General features: G+C 35.8%; 3 protein-coding genes across 4 annotated transcripts; 2 read left to right on the forward strand and 1 right to left on the reverse strand.

Moving 5' to 3' along the window:
* The first annotated feature begins 4,907 nt into the window (after nucleotides 1–4,907).
* On the forward strand, nucleotides 4,908–8,733 carry LOC114713504 (probable protein phosphatase 2C 27). The gene is made up of 4 exons (XM_028898173.1): nucleotides 4,908–5,194; nucleotides 6,070–6,267; nucleotides 7,350–7,561; nucleotides 7,879–8,733. The coding sequence occupies exons 1-4, from the start codon at nucleotides 5,030–5,032 to the stop codon at nucleotides 8,441–8,443; spliced, it is 1,140 nt and encodes a 379-aa protein (XP_028754006.1). The 5' UTR covers nucleotides 4,908–5,029; the 3' UTR covers nucleotides 8,444–8,733.
* Nucleotides 8,734–16,951: 8,218 nt separating this feature from the next.
* Nucleotides 16,952–20,904, forward strand: LOC114713506 (E3 ubiquitin ligase BIG BROTHER-related). 2 transcript variants are annotated; one of them, XR_003737344.1, is made up of 7 exons: nucleotides 16,953–17,212; nucleotides 18,162–19,145; nucleotides 19,235–19,408; nucleotides 19,699–19,841; nucleotides 20,050–20,160; nucleotides 20,590–20,746; nucleotides 20,876–20,904. XR_003737344.1 is itself a non-coding variant. In XM_028898176.1 (6 exons), the coding sequence occupies exons 1-6, from the start codon at nucleotides 17,093–17,095 to the stop codon at nucleotides 20,669–20,671; spliced, it is 1,614 nt and encodes a 537-aa protein (XP_028754009.1). In that variant the 5' UTR covers nucleotides 16,952–17,092; the 3' UTR covers nucleotides 20,672–20,811. The 2 variants fall into 2 exon arrangements, 1 of the variants encoding a protein (XP_028754009.1); XM_028898176.1 differs by lacking the exon at nucleotides 20,876–20,904 and having other exon boundaries at nucleotides 16,952–17,212; nucleotides 20,590–20,811.
* A 246-nt stretch (nucleotides 20,905–21,150) lies between these two features.
* On the reverse strand, nucleotides 21,151–23,318 carry LOC114713507 (uncharacterized). The gene is made up of 4 exons (XM_028898177.1): nucleotides 22,906–23,318; nucleotides 22,043–22,780; nucleotides 21,818–21,897; nucleotides 21,151–21,721 (listed from the first exon to the last, which is right to left on the reverse strand). The coding sequence occupies exons 1-4, from the start codon at nucleotides 23,230–23,232 to the stop codon at nucleotides 21,499–21,501; spliced, it is 1,368 nt and encodes a 455-aa protein (XP_028754010.1). The 5' UTR covers nucleotides 23,233–23,318; the 3' UTR covers nucleotides 21,151–21,498.
* Between the last annotated feature and the right edge of the window lie 255 nt (nucleotides 23,319–23,573).

Below are 23,573 nucleotides of genomic sequence, written 5' to 3' on the forward strand. Positions count from 1 at the left end.
ATCACTCTCTCAAATATCGGCGTGCATATGGCAAGCTCATAGATGCACATATACGCACATACAAAGGTGTGCGTAAAGTGCATGTATGTTTATATATATTTCTTGGTCCTATTATAAGACCGCTTTTAAAAAATCCTTATGAAAACACTTTGATAGTTTCAATAACTATTAAATATTTGTTTCATAGATGCTCATATTTAATACGGGTAATGACAGAATAGAAATTAATATGACATTAGAATTTATACGGTCAATGAAAGTAATACTACCTCCGGTCCTCAATATAAGACCCTGTTTGACTTTTATTTTGGTCCTAAATATAAGACCCCAATCCACTTTGTTTCTCATATTTATATACTCCTCTGATCCTTAATATAGGACCCAATTGTTAAGTTGGTTTTGGTCCTAAATATAAGACCCATTTCTCATATTTATCAATTTTCTCTAAATTACCCCTATAGATACTCCCTCAACCATATCAAGTAAAAGAGGAAAATAGAGTATTAAGAAAGATGATTGGTATTTTAGGAAAAACGTGTCACATTTCTTATAATAACTAATTTACCTAACTTCCTTAATCTAATCAAATTAGTTAAATGGGTCTTCTATTAAGGATCGGAGGAGTATTTTTTTCAAAGTAGCGCTTCTAACAATAATAGTTCTAGTCAATACATTTGATTAGCAAAAATATTTTAAGAAAGACAACACTTATTTAAGACAAATAACTAACTCAACTTACTTTCTTAATCTCCTCAAATTAGTCAACTGACTCTTATAATTAGGACCGGAAGTAGTATTAAAAATCACTTGAATTTTTTTAAAAATTTAATTTTTTTAATTTTTTATTGATATATACATAAATTAGTTGGAAGATTCTTATCATAAGAATAGGAGGGAAAGTGTGTGTGTGTATACATATATGTATGTATGAATATAGTGTTTGAGAGGGAAATGGAATGGAGAAGCATCATATCAAGCTTTATACATGTCTTTGTCAGACAATGCCATTCCAAGAGGTGTTGCCTATTGCAACGAAAAAATTGGGTGTAAACATACTTGATAAGTTTTGTTTTATCTCATTTATTTCTTTTCCATCCACCTCTCATTGCATTATACTAAATTGATAACATTTTCATGAAAGAGGTTTTATAATTGGGATTTTTTTGGGGGAAAATTCCAGAAAAGGTCCCTCGAATATATAAAATCCCAGATTGGGTCCTGGAATTTTCAAAATGACAGAAAGGGTCAGTGACCCAATCTGTCATTTGGCAAATCAAGAGGAATTGACAATTTTGCCCTCATTTGTATTCATTCACTACAATGATTTAAAGAATCACTATAAGGGTTTAAGCATTACCTAGATTCATGTAGCGAATAACTACTCGCTTTTTCATATTCAGGTGTCTTGTTATTAACTACAACTAATTTTGTAATCATTAGAACAATGTAAGTATTACATAGATTCGTGTAGAGAATAACTACTCACTTTTTTATAGTCAGGCACCTTATTATTAACTACAACTAATCTTGTAATTATTAATTACAACTAATCTTGTAATCACTAGAACAGTATAAGCATTATCTAGATTTGTGTAGAGAATAACTACTCACTTAGTCAGGAGTAAAATTGTCAATTGGTCTTAATTTCACAAATGACAGATTGGGTCACTGACTCTTTCTGTCATTTTAGAAATTCCAAGACCCAATCTGAGATTTCATATATTCAAGGGACCTTTTCTGAAATTTTTCCTTTTTTTGGGGCGTGAGATATTTAATAAAAAAAATTATTATAAGTGAAATATATTTATCTAGTTGAAATTTACCTATATTTAAAGAGGGAGGGGGTACTATAATATTAATATAGCATGTCGTTGAATATTTAAAAATAAAATAAAATAATACGCACGCACTTTATTGAGGGATTCTACAGGGTCAATAAAGTTAAGTGTGAGTCAGGCAAAAAAATAAAGTTGAGTGTGAGAACAGAACATTAATTCAACCAATAAGGCATCGACAAGATTCCTACATGTTAGGCCGTTCTCGCTGGTGGATTGACCATAAATAGCCGTCACCACTGCAATTTAATTATTGTCCTCATCGGAATCTTAATATGCATATAATTCTCAAATATATGATTGGAGGGATATAAATTTTATAAATTCTTATAAAATCATTTAAAAAATTTTAAATTTTCACTGTCAAGAATTTCATACATTTTTATCTAATTATTTAAAATCCAATACAATAATTTATCTAATTAGGTCAGATTATTGATTCATACTCGAATTTGCCTAAATTTAAATTGATTTTTTTTTCCTAGACGCGAGATAGAATTTAACTTACCTTTATTTGTATAGGTACAACAACAGCACATCGAAATAGAACATGAAAAGTGGTAAATAAAAGTTAGTTTTTAATTAAGATTGACTATTAGATATCAGATAATCATATAAAAAATAATTTGTGTGATCAAAATTAGGATTTGTGTTGGGTAAATAATAAGAATTTCATTGGATGAGAGAATTATAGAAAGGAGATTATATTTAGAAATATAGTTAGGATTGGCTTTTGAAAGATCCATAAAATAAAAAAGAGAAAGAAATCTAACATCATTATCCATTGAAAAGGTGCTTTCTTTTCGGCCCAATGAATCAAATTCATTCAAATCCCCCTGTACGCTCATTAATTATCCTTGCCAATAAAATAATTAAGTACAAAATCCCTCATAAATCAAATCAACTTGCCCTTTAATCTAATCACATCATCTTCCAATCCCTAATTTTTTTAATTAATTAAATCCTCCCACTTGCAATCAATGGTCACAATCCAAACAGTAAATTATTTGAAGCAACTTGAATTTGAAATGTGTGATATAACATGATATCATACGACAAAATAATAATTGAGACCCAAAAAGGTGAATGAATCCTCCCTTTTGTTTTGTATAATAACAACAATATGAACCTGTGAATGCCACGTTTCTCTATGATATTCCATTTTTTCATACATATGCGCAAAAATATCTTTTTGACTAATATATAAAGAATACATATTATTGCTGTATGAATCTCATGCCCTACCATCAATTTTCTTTTCCCTTTTTCTGTTTTCCTTTTTTAGATATGGATACTAACATGCTAGCCTGGTCATTACAAGTATTTCAAATTTATATTTATTAACAAGCTGTTAGTTAAGACAATAAGTAACCTCACCCACATAAAAAGAAAAACACAAATTAAAATTTTTGAAAGTGCACTTTGATGTGAGAAATAAAAGCCGAAAACTTTTTACGTTTATGCCTTAAAAAGGAATTAATCTCAAACTCAAAATATCTTGAAAGATACCTTTTTAAATTAAAAAAAATCAAATTCATATTTTACAAATAAAAAGTATCATGTTAGACCTAATATAGCTTTTAGAAATCAAATGACATTCATCAAAGACATTAGTTTTTTTTTTTCAAGAGAGCAGAGACTAAAAGGAAAACTTTGTAGCCGTTGTTACTCTTATGATAGATAGTACTCATTCGATTCTTAATATAAGACATAATTAACTAATTTAAATAAATTAAAAATATTAGTTAAATTAATTAATATGATATGTTTTTCTAAAACACTGTAAGCACTTTTTTAATTCCTTATCTCCTCCTCTTATTTGATTATTATTAAAAAAATATCAACAAGGTTAATTTTAAAAAATTTGATAAACATATGAAATAAATCTTATACATATAGTTAATGTCAACTCCATCGTCATGGAAGTCCTGCATTAAGCATAAGAAAAAGAATATTATGAAATGAAATTTTGTCTGTTATCTTAGATGCTAAAAAGACGATCTCTGGTCAAAAAAAAAAAGCTAAAAAGACGATAAACAGATAACGATGTAAATAATCCATTTCGCTGAGGGCATTAATGCAAATTAAAGGTTGTTCATGAGGGGGAGGATCACAAAATAAGAGTATCTGTCTATCTATCACTCTCTCTCCCTTGTTGTGTAATGCTGACGATCATTCTGAATTTTGATGAATGGGCTCAGATTCGCCTTCCCCCACCTGCAAGCAATCATTCAAAAGGCTCAAGTGAAACCAAGACAAAAAAACAAAAGATGACAATATTATTAATGATATGAAGATCATCTCCGAAACTTGCAAATGACAGAGAAGCAGAGTTTTTTTTTTTTTGCCCCAAATTTTTGTGGATGTCGCAAGCCGTGAGAATTAAGAGTCCCATCACCGAATTATTAGGATATGTCTAAAATTAGTCAAAATCAAGTTCATGACTTTCCCCGTCCTTCATGAAACTTCTCCATTGACAAGATGAGCCAACAAGAAGGAAGAGAAGACACAGTAGTTCAGGATCAAAATATCTGTCCTAAGATTTTCACGATAAAGTGTAAAGGGTTGTGATGAGAATATCTCGTAAGAATTTAGCCTTCGAATTTAATGCACACACATTAATTATTAATTCAAATTTAAATCTATTTTTTTCAGGGGAAAAAAACCATCATACGTGCACATTTTGCAAGATCGACCCTTCTCTGAGGATTTAAGTTCAGGTGAATTTCAAATTGAGATAATTAAAGCTGTTTTCCCTAATTATGATTTAATTATTTGTAAATAAATTAGAGTGATGCATGATTAATTAACACAAGGAAAGTTACAATTTTTCGAAAAAGAAATCCTGAAATGAGAGAATGAAAAGTAGAAGACGTGTATCGAACAAGTGTTTTGTTTCCTAACAGTACTGTGACTCAACTAACTAATTTTGAGCCACGCTTTCATAGAAAAATCTGGAACTTAACGGCTCCCGTTCTCCTCTCACTCTCTCCTCCATCCACTGACAAATAATACTATATTGACTATTTATATTTTATACTCAACGGCGTTTCATATCTTTCTTTCCAACATATTTTCAGAATCTTCTCTCTCTCCGCGAGCCACAAAATCCCATCAAAGTTTACTCTTTTGCGCCTCCAAGTTGCAGCTGAGCCGAGCCCCTACCCCCGTCACCGCCTGCTTGTTGCGTCACCATGTGTTTACAAGACGCCGAGCAACTTGGCGCCGATATGGAGAACCCAGACGATAGAAGGAGCTCTTGGCCTTTGCATTGTGACCTTCTTCATACCCACATGGAAAAGGAACCTCCTCTTAGAACTTGCGGCGATCAGAGTTTTGGTTTTGGGAATTCATTCCCGGTAAGTCGTGTTGGGTTTTCTTCTTTTATTTGCTGTGTAGAGACGGCTTCCTCTCAAGGTTTTCTTCATGTTTTTCCGTCCTACGAGGCCTGTTTCTTCTGCCTTTTACTGGTGTCTTCTTTGCCCTGAGCCTTCCTATCCTTGGGGATATTTTCTCTCTTCATTGTTTGTGTTTCTTCCTGTATTATTAAACGAGATTTTGTATCTACTCTGAAATTCGAAATTGTTCTGGATTCGCGGTCGTTATGACCCTGTAATCTTTGAACTTGGTCTCGAAATCATCTGCTGCTGCATCTTGGATGCAGAATTGTTCAGCTTTTGACACTTTACCGTTAGTTTGAATTGGACAGTGTGTATGGTGCTTTTCCTCGTCTTCAACAACATCCTTTTCATTAGCTTAGTTTTTTAGCTCCCTTTTTACGGGTCATGTTATAGACTATTTTCTAATTACTTTTTGAATTTTGCATTGCTTTTTTAACTCTGTTATATATTTCCGTCCATATATAGGACTATTCTTCCTAGTGGTTTATGCTTCTTTATGTCTCTTCCTTTAAAAATCCTTCCATGCAAATGAAATATGAATGAGTATCGTGATTTCTATCTTCTGCTTATAGTTCAAACGTCATAGAACTTTTGCAGTCTCCTATATTCGTGACAGAGTCATTTAATAATGGTTTGATCTAAGGCTTGTAGGGATCGTAAAAATCCTCAGATTTGATCGTCAAAGACTAGCTGATCCTATTGATTATTAATGATTAAAGCTAACTAGAGAAAGGTTGTTGAATGTGTTATTAATTCTTAATTGTTGGCATAATTTGTTGTTTCTCCTTGTAATTATGCCTTTTCGGAGAAGATTGATGCAAATTGCTTTTCAGCTGGAAAGCATAAGTGAGGACACGGTGATTGCAGACAAGAAACAGAACCACATAAACTTTGCCCCTGCTCTGCGATCTGGAGAGTGGTCAGATATCGGAGGTCGCCCTTATATGGAAGATACTCACATATGCATTGGAGACTTAGGAAAGAAGTTTGGTTATGATGTACTCAGTGAGGAAGTTATTTCCTTTTATGGGGTAAGCCATCTAACCCATTAGGCTTGTTTTCTGTTATGGCCATGAACTTCAATTTTAACTCTTCTGTTAATGTCCTGATTTTGTAACAAGTGTACGAAAAAGTTTCAACAATCCTTGATCCATCACTAAATATGGGACTGGCAAGCAAAACGGATCTTGCTTCAATTATGACTTGTGAAGGACTTTTTAAGTAATCAATAATGGAGTATTGAGTTGTAAAACGATATGTGCGTGTTAAATTTTATTGAGAAGAAATGTTTGTGATCACTGACCTTATATTGCCATTGTTAGTGGCTTATCTTGTGTGTTTAGTAATAAATATGGAAAAACTAGAGCTCTTCTTGATTAAGAATGTTATACAAAGCTTTTGAAGGGGGAAATAACGGGAATTACAACCCTTTTCCTGGATAAGAACCTAGATTCTGTGCTGTATTTTAATTTAATGTTAAGTTGAAAAACTACTGGGTATTCTTTATTTCTCATCCCAACACTATTAGAAATCTATAACCTCTGGAGTTGTAGTTGCACAGCCATTTGTAAGTATAGAGTGACACAATATGGAAAAATCAGCTGGATTTGTGCTTGTTTCATGATCTCAATGTGAGGAATCTTTATAAAGTAAATTACTATTTTTGTCCCCGAAAGATTATTAGCTAGTCTCAATTTCGTCCCTTGATAATTAATTTTCCAATCATTTCCCTCCATTGACAGGACTAAATGAATAAGTTCAGCTCATGCCTTTAAAAGATAGAGGTATGAAAGTGTGGAGAAAATATTATTGGGGGACTAAATTGAGAGGGTTACCCTTTAGAGACCCAAATTGAGAAGTTAGTCCATCTTTTAGGGATGGAAACAATAATTTACTTTATACACACACACACACACACACACAAACACGCACACGCACATCATGGCTGCTTTCTCTTGTAGCAGCTTTCATTGTATAGCAATGGTGAGGTCTTACTTGATGAATGAAGGTAAAGCGATGATGCAAAACACAAAATTTTAATCTTGAATGAAGAAGGGTATGCATCCCTTTGTTGAGATTTCAACATGCAAATTGAAAATGGTTTGATTTACAGGTATTTGATGGGCACGGAGGGAAGAGTGCTGCAGTATTTGTCCGTGATCATCTTCCAAGAGTTATTATTGAGGATGCTGATTTTCCTGTGGAGCTAGAAAAGGTGGTCACTAGGTCATTTTTACAGACAGATGCTGCATTTGCAGAGACATGCTCCCTTGAGTCTTCATTGTCTTCTGGTACAACTGCATTAACTGCAATTATTTTGGGGAGGTAAGAACATATATCCTTTCTTCTCACCCCTTCTAAACATGGCGGAAGTTTCCATCCCATATTTGTGGAACGAAATTTTCATGTGATGGGAGAACTAAACGTGTTAAATACCCGGTGGAGCATGTTATTCTGATTTAATTTGGGACTTCGTATCCCATACTGCCAAGTCTCCATAGCGTAGAAAATGCAAAGAACAGATGTCAAATGAGATACTATCATACACCCTCTCTGGTGTATCGTCTAACCGTTGTAACTAGATGAAGCGCCATACCTGGTGTCATCAGGGTGTTGAATGCATTGATCATTGTTTCCTACAGGTCTTTGCTAGTGGCCAACGCTGGAGACTGCAGGGCTGTTTTGTCCAGACGTGGAAGGGCTATAGAAATGTCAAAAGATCATAGGCCCTTGTGCATGAAAGAGAGGAAGCGAATTGAGTCTTTAGGCGGATTCATCGATGATGGTTATCTGAATGGCGAGTTAGCTGTCACGCGGGCTCTAGGCGACTGGCATCTCGAGGGCTTGAAGGAAGTGAGTGAAAGAGGAGGACCCTTATTAAGTGCTGAGCCAGAACTCAAACTAACCACACTGACCAAAGAGGATGAGTTTTTGATAATTGGAAGTGACGGAATCTGGGATGTGTTCAGCAGCCAAAATGCTGTAGATTTTGCAAGAAGGAGGCTTCAAGAACATAATGATGTGAAACTATGCTGTAAAGAGATGGTGGAGGAAGCCATAAAGAGAGACTCAGCAGATAACTTAACTGTTGTGATGGTTTGTTTTCACTCAGAACCACCACCACCTGTGGTGGCAGAGAGGCCAAGATTCGGAAGAAGCATATCTGCTGAGGGACTCCTGAATCTCAAGTCCTCCCTTGAAGGATAGAATATTTTTTTTGTCTGCGACATAGCTGATATTTTTTTTCCCCTGAGATGTGACTGTGTAAATATATTAATTTATCGCGCACAAAAATATGCCTCCCTGCATCTCTAATGAATGATGTTCAACCTTGTCATGGGGTTGGGAAAGGTACTGAGAATGTGATAAAATTTATACTGCATTATGATTATCCTTTCCTGTTAGTTAATGGGAAAGCTATATTTGAGACAGTGTACAGAAACAAGTACTGTTCTAATTTTTTTTCTTGGGTTCAGGATTAAATCATTGTAGGATAATTTTTTTGGAAATACCAAGATTGGATCGGATTGGATCACCAAGTCGTAATCTTTGATGTCTTTAATTTGATTTTCCTGGTAAAGTTGAACAGATTTTAATCCTCCTCTGTTTAATTTTACAGTATTGTTATCAGTCAAGGTGTTGATCCAGGATAGATCAGGCAAGAATCAGAAGAAATGGGCAGTTCTAAAATAAGCAGTTCAGTTATAATGTTGGAGCATCACAAACTGTCTTGTTATCCGATGCACAGAAAGGGCACAGAGAAATTAAAAAGAGAGTACTGGGGAGCTGGTGGGATCATCACTCTTAATCATATGAAAAATCAAATCAACTAAGTAAATGATAACTACTGAAAAAAGCATGTTAACATTTTACCCACACACTTCCGTAAAACATAAATGTTTTGAGTCTTAAAATTAACAAGGTCCATATAAACAAACCATTAGATTAACAATCCGGCAGGAGTATTTAACTAATTTAAATAGATTTACTTAAATAAATTACTTAATTTTAATAAAATTAGTATGATTTTTTAAAATATCTGTGTATAATAATTAGATTATATATCACTATATACTCCTCCGGTCCTTAATATAGGACCCAATTCTTGAGTTGGTTTTGGTCCTAAATATAAGACCTATTTCTTATATTTATCAATTTTCTCTAAATTATCCCTATGGATACCCCTTCAACTATAATCAAGTAGAAGAGGGGAATGAGGTATTAAGAAAGATGATTATGGTGTTTTAGGAAAAATGTGTCACTTTTCTTATAATTAACTAACTTACCTAACTTCCTTAATATAAACAAATTAGTTAAATGGGTCTTATATTAAGGACCGGAGGAGTATATATTTATCAATCAAACAAATTAGTTTGGAGAAAACCGATAGCTATAAAAGATAAAATAAAGTAAGGTTTTAATATTTGATGTCAAAATCAACTCTCTAATTATATTAGAGAATCATATACTAATAATAGATATTTTTCTAAATGTCGTTCATTCTTCTCAATGTAAATATATTTTTAAGCATTACTGTTTAAATATAAATTAAGAATATCAGCATACCTTTTTTGTGGACTGAATAAACATCAAGCAAAATAATCTCGAAGAATTTTTTTTTAAAAAAAATACTGCTATCTATTTTTAACTTTTTCATAAGCCATTTTAAATAACTTATTTTTTTTAACAACAAACACGTTTTATTAATGAAAATAAACATGCAACACAGCTGACAAGATCAGATACAAGAGTGTCAAATTATTCATGCCTACAGGTGATGCGCGTGGTTTAACTTAAATTCTCCCTCACAACTTTCTCATATTTACCTTAATTAAATGTATCCACATTTAATGCAGGATTAATTCCAATATAAGATACTTTTGCTTTTCCCCAAAAATATTACACTTGTTTAATCTTTAACAAATACGCATGGAGAGTAACATAAATGACCGATTTTTTTTTTTCTTGTTGGCTCAATAAAAATAAATATTACCTCTTATCCTAATTATAAAACTTCTTCTATAGACTATAAATGAGATCTTATACTTAAAAACAGAGTTAATAATTCTTAACCTTACAAATCACATTATATATATATATTAAACTGAAAAATTTTGGTGTTTGTTTTGACTTTGAAACTAGGATTTCAATACTTTCTCTTCCCCCCCCCCCCCCGGGACCAGCGATTTCAATACTTTCTCTACATGTATACATAGACGCACTGATACATATATACGTACCCACACTGATAAATGAAGACAAACTTATTTACTTCAATATAAGCCCGTGCCACCATATGACATGTGGCATGGTACATAACCAGAGTCTCAGATACACGCCGGAAAAGTGAAAAGACGCACAAATAAAGTTAAAAGCGGAAGAAACCTCTGCTGCCTACCGAAACAGAGCTAGGGCTTGGCCAGGCTACTGGCCACAGCGAATGCTTCCATGCTTATTTCATACATCATACTGCTTCGTGCCGTTCAACATGGGTGATGGTGTCCATGGGGGTGGTGGTGTGGCCCCGGACCTGGTCCGCCTGGTCCGCCGGGAGGAGGCCCGCCGGGGCCAGGAGGAGGAGGGCCGCCGGGGCCCGGTGGAGGAGGGCCACCAGGACCTGGTGGAGGAGGGCCGGGGTTGGGAGGTCCCGGTGGCCCTGGTGGGTGGTGGTGAGGGCCTGGACCGCCTGGCGGTGGAGGGTTGTGCATCTTCTTCTTCTTCCTGTTGCTGTGCTGAGATTGAAGATATGGATACGGAGAAGCCACGAATGTCTATTTATATAGATGTTGACAGTGACGAGGCATTTTAGACATGGTCTGTGGGGTTAGCTGGGTAGACTGGTAGTTGGGTAACTAAAATTCGTGGATGTCTCTAGATCACCCCAAAAAATCATTAAAAAGAATATTATCTAAGTTTACTTAGTGATGAAGAATACAGTCTATGAAGTGGCAAGGTTACCCTGGTCGGCAAGAAATAAAGGTCCAAGGCTGTCTTGTTCTTGTGGTGGTTTACATCATAAGAGAGATAATAGCAATAAATATCCATTTCTTTTACAAACCTCGCCTGCCGACATCATCTTCCTAGGCTATAGCAACCTACCTTCCCCCGTCTTGTTGTCACTGATTTGCCGGTCTCTTTCTGTCATCGCCATCATCATCATCTTCTTCTTCTTCTCGCTGACATATTGCTGAGCCTAACTCGTAAACAAACGCTCACGTTGAATCATGTATTATATCTACCACATTCTATATATATATGTTCGACATATTTTATATTTGGACTGGCCTTTTTAACTAATTAACTACTGGAAAATCTTCAGTTAACTGCTAGGAAAAACAAATAAAGAAAGCTTTAGGAATCGTGATCTATAGCCTGGCCTAGGCCTAGCCCGTTTAACAAACGGGCCAAGTCAACTGCGGAAATCAGTGCCATAAAAGCGGGCCTTGAGCTCTGCCAGCGTCTACAGTGCACTAACGCCAGGATATACACAGACTCTATAGAAGTAATCAACATATTGCTTAGGAATGGTGACCTCGCCCACCCGTTCCGAGAAGAGATAGCAGAGCCCAGAAATCTTTTGCTGAGCAGCGAGAATTTCAGGTTGTTCCACACTAGAAGAGAAAACATTGAACATGCTGACATCTTAGCAAGGGAAGTTCACGCAGAGGACCTTCAGATAAGGCTGCCACCCGAAGTCACCAATAGTTGCAGGGACCGTGTCTCTCTAGACAAGATTTTGATGAGCACAATGCTCACGTTGGATAATAGTCTCCTTCAACTTATTGTCTGCAATTAATTATTATAAATATATTACAAACTAAATTTTATATTTGGAATCAGAAGTAATCTTATTATTGTTTTCATGGTTCATTAAATAGTTCCATTCTGAAAGTTTCTCTTTGGCATTTGAAATGCCACTAATTAAATTATATTAAGCGCATTTCAATTGATAGATGAGGGCCTATGTTCATCATGCATACCTACCTACCTAGGAATTTTGAATGCCATTCATGTATGTGTATGAGCTGTGATGAACTTTGTAATTTTGTTTCTTTTGATTCCTCCAAACTGTCCCTCTCTTTACTCCTTTGCTTGCCCTGTTTTGTTGATAAGAATAAGACTATAGTGGGGCAAATCATACCAAATCCTTATTAATGTTAATGGTTTAGGCTTGTTGGTTTCAAATTTTTCATGGTCTTTTTTCTGTCGTCGTTATCTATTTATTAGACAAAATTCACGCATTCACTGTACCTATAAAAAGTCATATTCACAATCTTTTATTTAGACCAAGACTTAAGGAGGTGTTAATGTCAATTTTTTTGAATTTATCAAATTGGTTAGGCTCAGATAATTTGCAAATAATAATATAAATATATATTATGACAAATATTCTATGAACGCCTGAAATTAAACATTAAATTGATGTCTTTTTTATCTTTAAAATTTAAAGTTGGTAATTTTAGTCTTATTTCAGAGATAAAAACATTGTTTTATATTAAAGATAAAAAATCTCCAGACGGATTAAAATAATATTAAATTTTATAGACCAAAAACCACTAATTTTAAACTTTAGAAATTAAAACTAAAACGAGATCAAGTTTTAAGAATTAAAAAAATATATTAACCCTTAAATATTAAACGTAACGCAAACAAAAAATGTCAATTTCTTCATCTATTGCTCTTGTTTAACCCGAGAGAAAAGTTTGTTGCTTTTTCACTTGTCCTTTTGTAAGAATGTTTTGGAATACTACAAAGGATGTGTCTGAAACATGTCGACACTATGAAACGAATTTGATGAAGCCTCCAACGGACTAATGTTAGTATTCCTCCTATTCTTACTATAAAATCTATTTAATTAATTTAATCAGATTAAAAAAAATTAGATAAGTTAGTTAATTATAAAAAATGTGACACATTTTTCTTAAAATACCATAATCATCTTCTTAATACTCTATCTTCCTCTTCTACTTGATTATAATTGAAGGAGTATTCATAAGGATAATTTAGAAAAAATTAATAAATATGAAAAATGAGCCTTATATTCAGGATCAAAACCAATTCAACAATTATGTCATATATTAAGGACCAGAGGAGTACCTCATTTGTTGAAATTTTATTCTTAATAAATAATTATCATAATTATTGAAATATATATCTCACAATCAATTTCGTTTTTGGAAAATCATAAATGTATCAATTCAATTAAAACAATATTATTAGATCATTTTATGAATTTTGCTAGCCTCACGTTGATGGAGGTCTGTAAATATAAATAATTTTTTGCAATGTGAAATATCAATACATATATATATTAAAAAATTGTCAGATGTATATTGCTTACCAACCAGTTATGCTGTCAGTAAAAGACTAGGAAAAGAAAACTCAAATTGACACGTTTTTGAAGTTGATTTGATAGTAATTACTTTTTTAATGATTAGATTAATAGTACAAGTATTTAAAACAAATAATATAATAAAATAATATCTCCGGCCTTTAATATAAAAATTAATTTGACATTTAATTTGATCCTAAATATAAAATATTAATTCATTTTATCTTTGATATTTAATTTTTTTTTAAAGTAGTCCTTATAATAGTTGCATATATTAAATATTCAATCAAATAATAGTTCTAGCTAAGACATATGATTAGTAAAAATATTTTAAGAAAGATAACACATATTTAAAAAACTTTTTTATTTTACTTAAATTAGTCAACTAATTCTTATATTAAGTATTGGTACTTTAGTTGAAAGGATTTTTTGCATTCCTGGGTACAAGCAAAACATTTTTGGTTGACTCAATTCTGGAAGACCAAACCAGCTAATATTCTTTTTTTTTTTTAAATTAATACTACTATTATCATTATTGAAAGCGACAATTTGCATTTCACATGTATGCAAAGTCTAAAGTTATTAAAAAGCTTCCATTTTCTAAATTTTTCACGTTTATTCAGAAGTGTCCATTCATCAAGCAGCAGTCATTCACTCTTGCCTCGAAGAGTTCTGTAGCCGCTCAGGTCTGAAAGTTAACGTGCGTAAAACCCAAGTCTCTTTCTCCAGGAATGTGAACCATACCCGGAGGTCCGAAGTAAGCAACATCCTCGGTTTTCAACTTGCGGCAGATCTCGGCAAGTATTTGGGAGCCCCACTCCATCATAGAAGAGTCTCTAAAAGTAGTTATCAAGAGGTGGTAGACAAGGTGAAACAGAGACTGTCCAACTGGAAGGCTAACTCTCTTTCTTTAGCAGGCAGGATCACTCTGGCATCTTCCGTAACGTTAGCTATTCCAGAGTACTCGATGCAAACTGCCTCCCTGCCTATAACCACGTGTGAAGCGGTGGAGAAACATAATAGGTGTTTCATATGGGGGTCCTCCGAAGGTCACAGGAAACCGCATCTGGTAGCCTGGGATAAGGTTTGCACTCCGAAGAAGAACGGAGGTCTCGGTCTTAAGCATTTACGCCACCAGAACCAAGCCTACATGGCTAAACTGGGTTGGAACCTCATCAATCGTCGGGATGCTCTTTGGGTTAAGGTAATTAGAACCAAATATAGATGTGGGTCTGATTTGATACCCACTATAGATCACGAAAGACCTGGTTCGAACATCTGGAAAGGCATTAAAGACGCTTGGAAATATGTACAGGAGGGGGTTCAGGCAACTCAGGGCAATATTGAAGCACGTTGGCGATACGACAGGAACGATGTCTTTTCTATTAAGTCAGCTTATTCTCTCATTACACAGGACCAGCAGGTTCCGAACCCGATATGGAGTAAAATTTGGAAACTCCAAGTCCTTCAACGGTGCAAGACATTCATGTGGCTTTCCCTTCACAATAAACTTTTGACGAATCAAGCTCGAGCGGAAAGAGGTATGGTGACGACCCCAATTTGCACGTGGTGCGGCTCTCATTGCGAGAGTTTACTTCATGTTCTTCGGGACTGTGACGACACTAGATGCCTTTGGTCTTCCATGGTCAAATACCGCTTGTTGGACAGGTTCTTCTCCCTCGAGTTAACGGATTGGCTACAATTCAATATACGGAACCCCGGGGGCTCCTTCGGCGACGGTTGGAGTGAGTTTTTTGCCACTATTTGCTGGCTCCTTTGGTCACGTAGGAATGAGAGAATTTTCGAAGGCAAGTGGACCCCGAATGCAATGCTGATAGCCAAGGCAAGGCACATCCTCTCAAACCTGAAACAGGCTGCAACTAAACTCAGAGGCAGTAATCTCAATGGTCACCGTGTCACGGTACAGGGTATCAAATGGTCCCCCCTCCACCAGGCTGGGTTAAACTGAATGTTGATGGTGCCTTCTCCACGCTGCATGGAGCCAGCTGTGGAGGGATTTTGCGGAATCATGTGGGTTCCTTCATCAGCGGCTTTATGTTCCATCCTAAAGACGGTGATAGCCTGGCTGCCGAGCTATGGGCTCTGGTGTGTGGCCTGAAAATGACGTGGGACGTTGGTTTTAGGAAGGTTATCGTCGAAACTGATGCCTCTGAAGTGATTCGCTTGTTGTATCATTCTTCATATAAGGACCATCATCTTCTCCAGTTGATTTCTGAAGCTCGCTCTCTGGTTGATCGCTCTTGGGAGGTGGATCTGGGTCTCATTCCGAGATCAACTAACGAGGTAGCCGACCATCTAGCCAAGAAGGCGCTAAGGACTGCCCCTGGTTTGCATTTGTTCTCATTCATGACTGAGGAGTTGCGTGAGTTAGTAATGAAGGATTACACCGTGGAGGCTGCCACTTTTAGTTAGTTTTGTTTTGTCTCTTGTGTATCAAAAAAAAAAAAAGTTATTATGGGTGCTTTCTTAAAATAATGCTTATTTTAAAATTTTTAATACAGTCAAAGCACAATCGCACATAAGCAAATCAATTCAAATTCAAGATCTCATCTAAATGTGACAAACAATGTTACTGGCAGGACAAATTCTGGACCTAATCTACACATGGTGATGTATAGCATTATTATTAGGGCAACTTAATATTGATTTGTTTTAAAATTATAATTTTCATTCCTATTATTATATAATTATATGAATAATAATTATTTTTTATTTGATTATTTGACTGATTGTCGGGCCTAATTGAAAGTAATTCTATAAAAGGCAATTTTTTTTGCACTCACAATTTGAAACTTTATACTTAAGTATGCACTTTGTAGGTTATCCTCATTAGTGATAATCTGATTAATTATAATTTAACATGAATTTGAATTTTTAAATCTTGGTACACACACAGTATATATATATTGACTTTCGAATTTTTAGGTATGATTTATTCATGTTATACTAATAATTTTGTTATAAAGAAAAAGCTAATAATTAAATTAGATTTGATTTGAAAGATAAAAGAAAATGGTTTAGTACTCCTCCGGTCCTAATTATAAGACCCAATTGACTTATTTGAGGAGATTAAAGAAGTAAGTTAAGTTGGCTATTTATAATAAATAAGTGTTGTTATTCTTAAAATATCCTTACTAATTAAGTGTATTGGCTAAAACTATCATTATTAGAAGGATTATCTTAGAAAAAAATGCATAAATATAAGAGAGAAAATGGATTGGGTCTTATAATTAGGACCAAATAAAAAGTCAAATTGGGTCTTATAATAAGGACCGGAGGAGTATTATGTTACTTGCCCCATATGCAAGAAAGTAGGAAAATAATTGTAAGTGAAGGAAAGCTCGTCGCAGGTCAGCTTCCATCATCATCATCATCCTTTTCTCTCCTCCTTCATCATCACGAGAATCAACTTCTCTGGCCCTCTCCTTTCCACCTCCTCTGTCTCTCGCCACCTTCCCTCTCCTTTCTCTTTCTTTCTTTCTCTCTCTCTCGTTCTTCTCACAATGGGTTCGACCAATAGTAGACTTCGGTCTCGCCCCTCCACCTCACGAGTCAATGGCACTAACCGCTTCAGATTCTCCTCCCTTCTCTGCGGTGGCTCCGCCGCTCGTTCCACTTATGAGGTATTTCATCGTTGTCCCAATCCTCACGATACCTATCTCCTCATACCATTTCGTTTCTGCCTTTAATGATAATGATTTTCATTTGCAATTGGGCATACACGAGCCGGGGCAGATTTGGGATTGATCAGTCCGATCCATTTTTTTCAATAATCTGAGCGGGGAAACATAGTTGGTGTTCTAATCTAGTAGATTCTTTGGGTGTATGAAAAGATGATTGATAGGCAAGTTCTGTTTGTCATGCAAATGGCGAATCGATTATCGATGATGCAACTTTGTGATTGTCTCTCCCTTTTCCCTAATTCTTAGTGGTAGAAGAGATTTCCCCTTTTTTTTCTTTTTTTTTTTGAGAAAAAGAATGATTGCGTGACACTGTCCGTGCACGAATTTATTCGTAGCGTCTTGATTGTATTGGTTACCATGGTTACTTGACACGATAATGAAGTGTTAAGATTCTGTTAGTATGCCAGTGGGTTGGCTCTACGGGTATAATCGTTCTGCTGATAATATAGTCATGCTGTGACAAGATAAAGAGAGCAGGTAGAGTTTCTCAATGATATTCTGTTGTAATATGATAGAGTATCTCTCGATTTGTACTCTTCCGTTCCTGGGTGGAAACGGTGTCTAGTCAGTGTAAAGAATTAAAATTTAGGATATTACTAATGAATCCGACTTTTGCTCCACGTATATATAGAAGTTGTAATATTCCCATAACTTTTCGATAGATTTGAAGAACCATCGTAGGGGCAGGTTGGTCACGACCTCATTATGCATCAATGTTGGGACAATGATGCTTGTTTCCAGCGAAACAAAGCTTTGGATTAAGGATTAAAATTTAGGCATGAAACTTATTCTATTGGTCTCGTACATGCAATAATTTGACAATGGCCTTTAGCGATGCTTAAAGAGAGTGACTAATAACATACGTGACATGCTTATGTTGTCTTTTTAGATGGAAGATCAACCAAGTGAACTTCAGAGAGATTCTGCAACAGAATTTAATGATGAAAATCAGAAAGTTGTTGAAGAGTCATCTATATCATGTACAGAAGCTAGAATTGGTTGCAGGCCCCATACCGAAACTGCAAGCTCATCAGATACTAGAACTGAGTTGAGTGAGATTTCTACTGTTGAAGTTTCCTCGAGGAGTGTTTCTACTAGTTGTCAAACGAAGTACTTGTCTGAAAGTAAGGAGCTAGTTCCTCCTCACCAGGTAAGTGCTGTTCATAGTTATGATGAACCTTATAGGGATAGTAGCAACACAGCTAGTACTTCATTTGTAGAACAGCAGTCTTCAGATCCAGTCTCTGTAAATGTTTCTGCTAACAAAGATGCAGTCGGTTCAGTGGATAGTGGTGTTTCTCAAATATCTCGCGAGACAATGTATCCGAGGAGCTCAACCTCTCACGACCAAGGGGATTCCAATGCTGATAATATTTCTATTGAGAATCACACTCATTCAGCTGTACCTATCCATAATTCTGAATTGGATCATGTTGCTCAAGTTTCCAATTTGCCTGTAACTTCTGAGTTGCCGGAGAATGCAACCCATCAGGAGACAATACCTTCAGGTTTAGGTTTTCTTGTGTCCAATAGGGAAAGAGGACAAGGAAATGATAGCATGTTTCAGGTTGATGTTGTCGCAATATCTTCCAACGTTTTGTCTGATGGCAATGTTGGTGTCAGTGATCGCGATGCTAGAAGGGATAGTAGAAGACTATTTTGGGATGCTTTTTCAAGACGTAGTTCCAGAAGATTTGGTGATTCACGAACCTTTGTGTTCTCAGCTGGTGACGTTGATGATCCAAGTTCTCAAGATCAATGGCTTCTTGATTTGAGTAATAATTCCTCAAATGATGGGGTTGGAAATGATTCTGGATATTTGGGTAGTAGAATTCATAGATTGAATGAGCGGATGAGGCACTCAAGATCTGAGGTGATTTTCAATATTTTGATTATAGAATTCCTTATATCTTCTACTTGCATTTTGATAGTTATATTTGTGTTTTTTTAACTCTTTCACAGATCTGGGAAAGACTTCGTGGTGGCCTTGATGAGATTGGTCGGTTGAATCCTTCTTGTCCATTAGGACTCCACCCTGATGGCATGTGTTCATGCGAGTCTTTCCAGATGGCTGAGGAATCCAGTACTCGTGCAAGTATATCAAGAATAGCTATGCTTGCTGAAGCTCTATTTGAGGTCTATCCTTCTTTCAACTACAATGCTTTTTGTTCATGCCTAATTTTCCTTCACTTTAGTTTCCCACTTCTTATCTATGCTTTCTTGCACAGTAGAGCTCTTAAATTTTAGTTTTTCTTCTTTATATTTTCTACAATTAAGCTTTAATTTAATTTGTTAGATCAATGTTTTATGCTGATTGACCTTACCTGATTGGTCTCGTTTATTGGACCCAAAATGAATAACATTTTTTATATTTGCTGATGGCCTGTGGAAGTCTGATGTGAATCAAAACCAATTATTCTCTATAGGTTCTGGATGAAATCCATCGCCAACCTGTATCTCTTGCCCTCTCCATGGTCTCTCTTCCAGCACCAGAATCAATTGTAGATTCTTTCCCTCTTAAGTGTCACAAAAAAATTGACACCTCTGATAATGGCAATGATGCTGAACAGTAAGTCTTCTTGGTCCATTATATCGAGCAAATATATGTGAACAAAATTGTGGTCAAGCTGTGCTGCATGGGATAATTGTTTTTTGTATGTCTCTGGTTGTGGTTGTCATGGCTCTTAGGTTCTTATGCTTACTATAGCGTTATCTTTTTTCCCCCAAGATTATATTTGGTGATTATTTTTATTTTTCCTCCATAACCTCTTTGCTAGATGTTACATATGCCTGGCTGAGTATGAGGAAGGAGACAAAATACGCGTTCTTCCATGCAACCATGAGTACCACATGTCATGTGTTGATAAGTGGCTGAAAGAAATACATGGGTATTGCCATTTTAACCTTTTATTCTCCAAAAAAAAGTTCTTTGATAGATTTGATTTTGCAACGGAGGATAATGCTATGAATTCTACCGAGAGGTTGAGCTTTTTCACTGTGGGATTCTTGAAAAATTCTCACTCTACATTTAATTGTTAAAGATGATAATTTTGAAGTCCATCAAATAGTATTATTGTAAGCAAATGCAACCTTTTAAGAGGTAAAACTCTCAGTAGCATTACTTGCAAATCATCAAAGTATAAGGAAAATTTATAAAAGAGGTAAAAACATACTAATATTAAGAGTTGGGTTAATCTAGTAATATTTTTATAGACAAACTCTCACAATTGATCTGTTTCCCTTCATTATTTTTCATTATCCCCTCGTACCCAATATATAAATACTCATCTGTTTTTCTGCTTTCCTTTATTTTACAGTGTATGCCCTCTTTGTCGTGGGAATGTTTGTGGAGGGTCCAACGAGTCTCCTGCCTCTAACGCAGAAGTACCATCTCAATGACATTGTACATATATGAATGTAAATATGAGCATCATTTTGCTCCTCGTCAATGGCATGTATTATACAGTTGTAAGAGTAAGTTCACGTTACAAAGTGAGATCCTTATAGCTTAATCCTACTTCAATGGCCATTTACTGTCATGAGTGGACCAGCTTTTATATTGATTGTTGGCTAAAATGCGCATTCAATGGTTCTTAATTTCAGGTTGCCAGCCAGTGCTGGAGGCTTACAGTTAAAAGAAAAGGGAATGGTTGTCCATCACCCAGGGACAATAGTGCAATTTAGCCAAAGAGTAATTAGTAACAGATTACAATAAAAAGGAAGGAAAAATTGTTTCCAAAGAAGAGGCCATGTACATTTAGACATATTTGGCACAAGCCCAATTCACATTAGATTTAACGGATGATGCGCTATGGCATTCCTTTTCACAGATTTTGATGTGTTTTAGGCGTGTTTTCGGAATAAAATTCTTCATGTTCTTCATATCAATACATTATCAAATTCATACATATATATTACGAATAACACATATTTGGCACAAGCCCAATTCACATTAGATTTAACGGATGATGCGCTAGGGCATCCCTTATCACAGATTTTGATGTGTTTTAGGCGTGCTTTGGGAATAAAATTCTTCATGTTCTTCATATCAATACATTATGAAATTCATACATATATATTGCGAATAACTCAGTAATTACAAGGCCACATTTTAGAACAACTCTGCTGCTTTTTCAATACGTTTTGTGAAATTCATATATACGAACAGATCATTGAATTAAGTAATTGCATGCCTTCATTTTCTCTGAAACTCTTTTCCCTTCCCTTCACTGGCAAAATGGGTTGATGCTGCTTCTGCGAAATGAACCATCCTGATGAACAAAAAGATTTGGGTGGAGGTTTTCGCCATCTTCGAACGTTGTCCACTCCAATGAGTAGTTTTGTTTTCCGATGGGATTCTTGTTGGACGTATTTTCCATTTCTCGTACGTTGATTTTGGATTGTGTCCTCACATCCAGCACACCATCTCCATACTTGTCAGACCTTGGTCTTCAACACAAACACGTAGAAAAAGCACTGTAAGTAACATACTGTATTCTTGGAACTGACAAATATCTTTTTTCAACTCTTAGAGAAAATACGTACGAAATCTTCTGATTTGGGTTTGTGGCGCTTTGTCCTGTCTGGATCATTGCTAGCTCCTTCTTAATATTAGCACCGGAAACCTATTCATCATTTACGTCAATTGGTCTCAATGTCCAAAGAATCTCAATTTGGCTAAATGATAAATATGCTTGATTCATGCTGATGATATAATTAGAAATAGATAATGGATTGAAATTGAACGAGATGAGGAGAACGAATTCAAACCTTATCACTGAAAATATCAGAAGGAGAAGCATCAGAATGCAGAGTCTCTTTCATTATGTTGGTGTCAGGTTCTTCCCACGGCAACCTCGTAACAAGCTGTGAAGAACCCAGATAGTTGTCACCGTCGGATCTCTCATTCAGAGGCAACGGCGCTGTCTCATCGTCCGAATCATTGTTCTTCCATTTCTTAAACCATTGCTTTTTAGCTGATCTGGATGCTGGTTCTTCTCTTTCCTGGGCACTATGTCCCTCTCTATCCTCCCTTCGAAACAAAATCCTAAAGGGTTTCCTCTTCGACTTATCCCCACTTTTATGGTTCTCTGAGTCGCCATTCCAGAAGGGCTTCTCCTTGGCATACCCAAAGTCATTTTTGAAGACAGAAGAAGAGAATTTTGGTGGGGCTGAATTCAAATGCAAGGATGGTGAATCGAATATGCTCTTTCCTATCCTGTTCTTTCTGTGTTTGTGAGAAGAGCCAAAGCTAAAAACAGAGGCAGCTCCTTTAAATTTTGACCTGTTCTTAGAATCAGAATTCCCCTTCTTTATCAAGCACCGTTCATCCCTCAAGTCGATGATCGACCATTCTTGTTCTGAAGATTTCTCTTTTGCGTCTTTTGACCCTCCAACGATCACATCACTGCCTTCTATTTCAGCTCCTTGACCTGATAGTCTCTCCATTAATGGCCTCTTTGAAGCATGATAATCTTCTTCCGATATGCATTTGGCATAAAGCAGTTCCTGCATCCAAACACCAATCAAGTGAAAAACTTCAAATCCTTAATGACCTAATCAGCACGAGTAAGCTTCATAAGCTAAAATGAGCTGGGATTATCATAGTTTCAACTCTTAACAGAGACATTTACCTGTAAGAAAAGCAGCTTATCTCTGAGTATAAGGGGATGGTCTTGTTCAGGAGGAGAAGCAATGAGGGTCTCAAGCAAGTGATTTGAAAATGTGGACACTTCATTTTGAGCTAGAATGCCTTCTCTGTGAAGACCCATGAGGTTCAACATCTGATGGAAAGAGTCTTGCTGCCATTTGAGATTATCTGATTGCAGCCTCGACAGCCGGTGATCGGAGCAGGCCGGTAAACGCCGTCTCTTGAAGCTCGAAGGAAGAAGGTTCTTGCACAAAGAGGTGATTGAATCGTGGAGGGTGGAATAGTATGTGGGTGTGTAGGAGTAAACCATCTTGAAAGATTCAGACTTTGGGATTGCAGGGGACAGACTAAAAGTAATAGCGACAATAATATGAGAAATTTACGAGAATCGTGGGTGTCTGAATGTTGTATATGAATGATAGGTCGTTCTCTAGATCAATGGCGGGGTTGTTTTCCAGATGTTGAATTTTGGGGACTGCTCCAAACGGTCACTTGAGGCTGAAACTAGCCGTTGTGTGTGGCTTGTGGGGGCGCCCTTTCTCGGGGTATCTCCAGCGGCGTCGTTTTTACTCTATATTTCATCTCTTAAAAAGCATCAAAATTTAGTACAATTTCTTTCCTCCTATAATATTTATTTAACAAAACAAAAAT

This window comes from Neltuma alba, unplaced genomic scaffold, assembly GCF_004799145.2.
Source record: "Neltuma alba isolate B1F8T4 unplaced genomic scaffold, ASM479914v2 tig00011429_pilon, whole genome shotgun sequence".
Classification (NCBI taxonomy): Eukaryota; Viridiplantae; Streptophyta; class Magnoliopsida; order Fabales; family Fabaceae; genus Neltuma; species Neltuma alba.

What these genes read in the sequence shown, in the direction of transcription:
- LOC114713506 (XM_028898176.1), top strand. Translation starts at nt 17,093, where the DNA reads ATGGGTTCGACCAATAGTAGACTTCGGTCTCGCCCCTCCACCTCACGA. An exon ending in TGAGGCACTCAAGATCTGAG is followed by an intron (nt 19,146 to 19,234) that starts GTGATTTTCAAT and finishes ACTCTTTCACAG; the next exon opens with ATCTGGGAAAGACTTCGTGG. An exon ending in TGGCTGAAAGAAATACATGG is followed by an intron (nt 20,161 to 20,589) that starts GTATTGCCATTT and finishes TTTATTTTACAG; the next exon opens with TGTATGCCCTCTTTGTCGTG.
- LOC114713507 (XM_028898177.1), bottom strand. Translation starts at nt 23,232, where the DNA reads ATGGTTTACTCCTACACACCCACATACTATTCCACCCTCCACGATTCA. An exon ending in ATAAGCTGCTTTTCTTACAG is followed by an intron (nt 22,781 to 22,905) that starts GTAAATGTCTCT and finishes GTTTGGATGCAG; the next exon opens with GAACTGCTTTATGCCAAATG. An exon ending in AACCCAAATCAGAAGATTTC is followed by an intron (nt 21,722 to 21,817) that starts GTACGTATTTTC and finishes TTTGTGTTGAAG; the next exon opens with ACCAAGGTCTGACAAGTATG.
- LOC114713504 (XM_028898173.1), top strand. Translation starts at nt 5,030, where the DNA reads ATGTGTTTACAAGACGCCGAGCAACTTGGCGCCGATATGGAGAACCCA. An exon ending in AAGTTATTTCCTTTTATGGG is followed by an intron (nt 6,268 to 7,349) that starts GTAAGCCATCTA and finishes TTTGATTTACAG; the next exon opens with GTATTTGATGGGCACGGAGG. An exon ending in ACTGCAATTATTTTGGGGAG is followed by an intron (nt 7,562 to 7,878) that starts GTAAGAACATAT and finishes TGTTTCCTACAG; the next exon opens with GTCTTTGCTAGTGGCCAACG.